Below are 6245 nucleotides of genomic sequence, written 5' to 3'. Positions count from 1 at the left end.
GGTAGTCCTTTGACGAAGTGTTGCTTCGTAGGCTCTAAACTGGAATCTCTTGTCTTCATTAAGGAGTTTTGAACATCTGAAGAATATTTGCAACTGATTCAGTTCTCTTTGGAAATCAAAGAGTAAAGAGCAGTGCCTTTGATTCTTCTGTCTGTCTTTGTGTATGCGGCTTGGAAGTCAGACCCTCACCAGGGGCAGACCAAGAAATGAAACAGAAGCTAATTCACTGATAATTGGTAGACATTAGCCAGTTTAACCTGTAAATATTTATATTGTATCTCAGTCTGAAACCTATAAGTTTTGCATGGTGTTTATTTAGATACAACATGAGTATTCATATTAAAATACATTTTTGCATTTCGGGTGTGATTTAACACGGTTTTCATTTTACTAGCATATATATAGTAGAGTAGCTATTCCCAAGGCTTTAGTATTTTAAACTAAGCCCATTAAAATAAAATCACCAAGCTATTAGATGTTTTTCTTTGAAACTTTTCTTAGGGCTGTTGTTTCTTTAGTCTTCCCTGGGAGTAGATTTGATTTAAGACGTTCGCTGCTTTTCTGAGGCTCTAACTTGAGTTCATTTTGTTATGTGGTGACCACAGTTCTGGATGACGCCCCCCCTGGCACACAGGAATACATTATGTTACGTCAAGATTCCATCCAATCTGCGGAATTAAAGAAAAAAGAGTCCCCCTTTCGTGCTAAGTGTCACGAAATCTTCTGCTGCCCGCTGAAGCAAGTACACCACAAAGAGAACACAGAGCCGGAAGGTTTGTGCACGACAGACGCGTGTTTTGCTTGTTTTCTCTCATTCTTCTTTCTTTCTGTTTTGGATTGTGCATTGCCCTCTGGTGTGCTGTGTGTTGTTCAGGCCCTGCCATAGCTAGGAGGCCCCCTGGCTGGCTGGTGAATGTGTTATACAGTCTCAGATGGGATGCTGTATAATATGGTCATCTCCGGCACAGCGCACAGTGTCACCCTGCTTTTCACAGCTGAAACATTTTCAGTTGCTGTCATTATACTGCCCCATTTGGGCTGCCAAAGTTGCTTGCTTCTATAGCCAACATCTAGCCAAGTCTGTTTCCATCACCTTGCATTCCTGAAGCAGCAGTCAGCTGAGGAATGAAACTTCTAAAATGAAATAATGAGAAGATTGTTTCAATAATGTTCAACTCTCCTTCACTCCATAAAGCTTCTGCATTGCACTCGAAGAATGCTCATGATCTACTTAGTTTGCTGAAGCAGGCCCAGATTACCTATATAATGCACGCCCTGTTGCACTTTGCCATAGTAAAATGCATGCCTCAAGGAAACTATGAGTAGTTTGTTTCTTTCTTTTCAGCTCAAGTACAGGTTTGGACAACTCTACTTGCTGTTACTTAAACTGAGGTTAATAAGGTACTCATTGCAATCTGTATCACAAATATATCTTCAAACTATTTCATCTGGCCAGAAAGGGTATTTATTCATTGTTTTCAACATTTTTGTATCTATCCAAGAGGAATCTTTTTCACATTACAAATAAAATGCGGTAAATGTATTGCCATCTGTTTACATTTCAGCTTCCAAAATAACATCTGAGAATTATAATGTAAATGCTAATTAAATACTTACTGTTAAACAGCCCATTTTCCCCTCACATTAAATACCACTGAGGCAGTTTACCAATGAATAACATTTGGAAGTGACAAAATTCACCTGTTCTTTGGCAGTCGTGGTTCTTTTACATTAATGGTTCTTGTATAATTTCCAAAAGCAACCTTGTTTCTATTTCAAGTTGCCCTTTTGCATCATTATGGGAATCTTTATCATATTTGTCTTTCTAATCTGGGAAAGACTGGCATGTGGGTTAAAGTTTTGTGTGTAAATAAATTTCTCCAAGTGCACTTTAGTCCATAGTTTTGGAAGCAAAATGTTACAACTTAAAGTTTCCCCTTTCTTCTTTCCAAATAGAGTTTTAGACAATCATTGGCAGAAAATGAGAAGCCTACATGTATCTGTGTTTAATTCAGCAATAGAATAGAGCATTCATATTTATATTCTACCCATACTTTTGGTGTCTAAACTATCTACTTTAAGTATGACTACTGACATCCACACATACACATCTAGAGGTATAAATGGTGGACCTTTACAGTGAGTAAAATCAATCATTTGGTTGTTTAGTGCAGAAGATACTAACTTTATTTTGTACTTTAATGAAACAAAAAATTTTAACCAGTGACAATTACTTTATATACTACATGCTAATATTTTCTGCTTTTTTTCTCTAAAAATTACATAAACATGCACACAGACACACACACACACACACACACACACACACACACACACACACACACACACACAGTTTTTGTACTTGCAAATCAGCCAGAGCAACAAAATTTGGTTTCATTAAGAAAAATAAGCCAGTTAAGAAGCAGCTGGTTAAATTCAATCAAGCAATCAGTTACAAAATTAAAATATTTTAACAAATATTTCAGATTTTATAAAACAGTTGAATAAAGACCTCATTCCTTTCATTATTACATATAATTTTGACAGGATCTGTTAATTTTCAACTACCATCTGGAGTGTTTTGTAAATACTGTTATGAATGTTTTCAGACATAGAGAATTCTTAAGAGAATAGGTAGCAGTTAAACTCTCTTCTACAAAGATGGGTGGTTTTTGATCTGTCATTTCATCCACATATTGAGCTGTTGCCATTGTGTTTAATGTGGCTGCCATCCTTTCACTTGTGTACTGTGATGATGGGCATTGTCTTCATTCAGATTGGAGATTTTCCTTAGTCTTGCCCTCCTTCCAGGTCCTCCTGCCAGGATATCAAAGCTAATATTTCTCTCTTTATTCTTATGAATTATTTGAATTATAGTATTAAAGTCAGAGGTTTTCTGGGATGATATTTAAATACTATTTGCAATCTTACTATACCCCTTCAAACAAGATCCCAGAATCTAATGGTGAACTCAGACCTTAAAATGAAAACACTTGATTTCTACACAAATTACCAGGATCCATAAAACTTTAGATGGGGGCAAAAGAAAACATGCCGTGGAGCAGACCTTGGATAAATAGGGAAACATGGCCAAGAAATTAACATGCTTACTTCATGTAGGATATCGAAGCTCATCATTTCCAGGAGGTGAAGTAACTGTGAGTTTGGAAGTGTTCACTGGTCATTCTGGCAATGTGGAAGATATTTGCAGAACTGTTTTTTAATTGCCGTAAGTTATAGTGTTCAGTTCCCTCTTAAAGGTGTTGTAACATTTTAATTAGTAGAAATAAAAGACCTCTTTTTTTTAAAAAAACAAATGAAATGTTTTGCATTTAAACTATGTCTATACAATGAAACATTTTATTGTTATATGAAACATTTCGAAGAGATATTCCCTGTCATGGTCTCTGTGCCAAAACGTGAGACCTTAATTGACCTTGGCTATGGACGCCCACCAATTCTGCAGCAGGTGAAGGCAGTGGACACAGTGGTTAAGCCATACATTGTTTGGTCTGTGCAATGCCAGCATGCTAGTATAACCTCTTCTACTTAGGTTGTTTTTTATACAATGTTAAAAACCCCAAATGAAAAATTGAAAAAAAATATTTAAACCTTTTGGGGAAATAAATGTATGAATTGCATAAGCTTTAGAAATGATTAAACAAACAGTTTATATGTATTATGATACATTTGGAATTAATTGATAAAAATCAGCCAACTCTTTTTTTTTATTAGTATAGATAAAGTCTTGCTTTTTCTTTTGGTTGGCAGTGGTTTGTAAGGGCTGAGCTATTTCCATAGTTTATGACCTCTTAAGATTTGGTACAGATAATTTAACATTATTTACAGTCACCCATCTTTTAAAAAATATTTTTGTATTATGTCCAGGGACTTCAGAATCCATGTAAAATAATACATAGAGGGATTGAAATATCTCGTTGGCTTTTCAGGATACATGAAGGCCAAATTACACTTTGCCAAAACAAGGTTTCTATTTATGAATATCCAATTCCAAAACAAATTCTTTAATCTGTTCCAAATACTTGTGATTTTCAGTGATATGATTATTTCTATAAAAACCACTTATGATATAATGTTATGTGAGTAATGGAATTTGGCTGAAGAAGTGCACACAAGTATCTGAGAGTCTAATTTGGCCCAGTATCTGCAATGTTCTTTGTTTAAGAAAGCCACATGGAGAGTGGAGATCTTTACCAAAATCTTTTTCTTACTGTTCCAGGAGCCTTTTGGCAAAAGAAAGTATAATCTTCATAGCTTTATCCTTTTGTTGATTTTATTTTTCTGTGCCATGTGTGCCAAAATGAAATCACTGTTTTAGAGTAACTCCTGGAAGCCAATCTAATATTAGTATAGTTGCCATTTCCTAAATGCCACTCCTTGGGCTTTTACTGATGTTCAAAGATTGTTAAAGAGAATAACACCAAGATGTACATGCTTGCAAGTAGATCATGTTGGAAATCTACAGAGAAAAATAAATCATGGAATCCCAGTGTTTGCTTTTAGGGTTAAAAATTCTTATTACAATAGTAAATGTGAAGAAATTAATGCAACATAGGAAAGTAGTACAGAGCTTGGTGATTTGTCACCATCTTTTGATCAGGCTCTTGGGCTCTTTCCTATAGTCTTGTTTTCATGTGATTACACACACACTTATGTGCATGCGTACACACACACATACACACACACACATTCTGTCTCCCTTAGGGCTTGTGTAACCTTATTATTCAGAGAGGCATCCAGCTATTGTGGCTTTGGAAAAGAGAATCTGTGCTTGAGGTTGGTGATAAAGTATGGCAGCTTCCACCGACCAAGAGAAGACAAAATTACACGTTAAATGTTAGGGGGGTTTATTTGTAACTACCATGCTGTTACTCTAATAATGCTTTGGATTGTTCCAAAAACAGCATACATCACCGTGAATATCAGTCTTGCCTTAATAATGGGAGAGGAAGAAGTCAGAGGAATGTGAAGGAACATGCTGAGGGAAATGTTTTTCATCTTCATGATTTTTCAACTTTGTCATTTCCTGTTGTGCCTTCCACATCTTAATACTAACTTTCCCTTTGAGAAAAATGTGTCACTATTAATTTGAATTAGTAGTTAAATAAAACTAAACTACTGTTATTAAATCTTTTTGTCACTAGAGTTGGGTAATAAACTCTGATGCTTGTCAGCTGAAAATATCTTGACTTTCAGGAAAGATATAACTAGGTTCCATGTCTCTTGCCTTGAGAATAATTGAGGGGATACTCATATTCTATTAGAAAAGTATGGTGCCTTGGTTTGCATTTCTCTAATGATCAGTGATGATGAGCTTTTATTTTTTTTTCTAATATGTTTGTTGGCCACATAAATTTCTTCTTTTGGGGGAGTGTCTGTTCATGTCCTTTGTCCACTTTTTAATGGAGTTGTTTGTTTTTTCCTTGTAAATTTGTTTAAGTTCCTTGTAGTCTCTAGATATTAGACCTTTGTCAGATGGACAGATTGCAAACATTTTCTCCCATTCTGTAGGTTGTCTGTTCACTCTGATGATAGTTTCTTTTGCTGTGCAGAAGTGCTTTAGTTTAATTAGATGCCATTTGTCAATGATTGCTTTTTGTTGCAGTTGCTTTTGAGGTTTTCGTTTTGAAATCTTTGTCCATGCTTATGTCCTAAATGGCATTGCCTAGATTTTTTTCTAGGGTTTTTATAGTTTTTGGTTTTACATTTAAGTCTTTAATCCATCCTGAGTTAATTTTTGTGTAAGGTATAAGGAAGAGGTCCAGTTCTAGTTTTCTGCTTATATCTAGCCAGTTCTCCCAGCACAATTTATTAAGTAGGGAATCCTTTTCCCATTCCTTGTTTTTCTTGGTTTGTCAAATATCAGATGGTTGTACGTGTGTGGTTTTATTTCTGAGTCTCTATTCTGTTCCATTGTTGTATGTGTCTGCTTTTGTACCGGTACCATGCTGTTTTGGTTACTACAGCCTTGTAGTATAGTTTGAAGTTGGGTAGTGTGTTTGCTTAGAATTGTCTTGGCTATGCAGACTCTTTTTTGGTTCCATATGAATTGTAAATTTTTTTTCTAATTCTGTGAATAATGTCAATGTCAGATTAAAGGGAATAACATTGAATCTATAAATTACTTTGGGCAGTATGGCCATTTTAAACATACTTATTTTTTCTATCCATGAGCATGGAATGTTTTTCCATTGGTTTGTGTCCTCTGATTTTTTTTTTTTTTT

At 35.3% G+C, this 6245-nt stretch overlaps 1 protein-coding gene across 4 annotated transcripts in view; it reads left to right on the top strand.

Annotated features, from left to right (window-relative positions):
- The window catches only part of FGF13 (fibroblast growth factor 13), a 585375-nt gene that overhangs the window by 367748 nt on the left and 211382 nt on the right, over positions 1 to 6245 (top strand). For 3 of the 4 annotated variants that reach the window (XM_017499910.1, XM_017499909.2, XM_037728317.1), the window contains one exon: positions 606 to 773. The exons of the other annotated variant lie outside the window; for it this stretch is intronic. In XM_017499910.1, the coding sequence (XP_017355399.1) occupies positions 606 to 773 (168 nt within the window). The remainder of the gene's footprint in view (positions 1 to 605; positions 774 to 6245) is intronic. 4 annotated transcript variants of the gene reach the window in all.

This window comes from Cebus imitator, unplaced genomic scaffold (genome assembly GCF_001604975.1).
Source record: "Cebus imitator isolate Cc_AM_T3 unplaced genomic scaffold, Cebus_imitator-1.0 Scaffold262, whole genome shotgun sequence".
Classification (NCBI taxonomy): Eukaryota; Metazoa; Chordata; class Mammalia; order Primates; family Cebidae; genus Cebus; species Cebus imitator.
The sequence above is the reverse complement of the archived record's forward strand: the minus strand, read 5'-3'. Positions and strand labels throughout refer to the sequence as shown.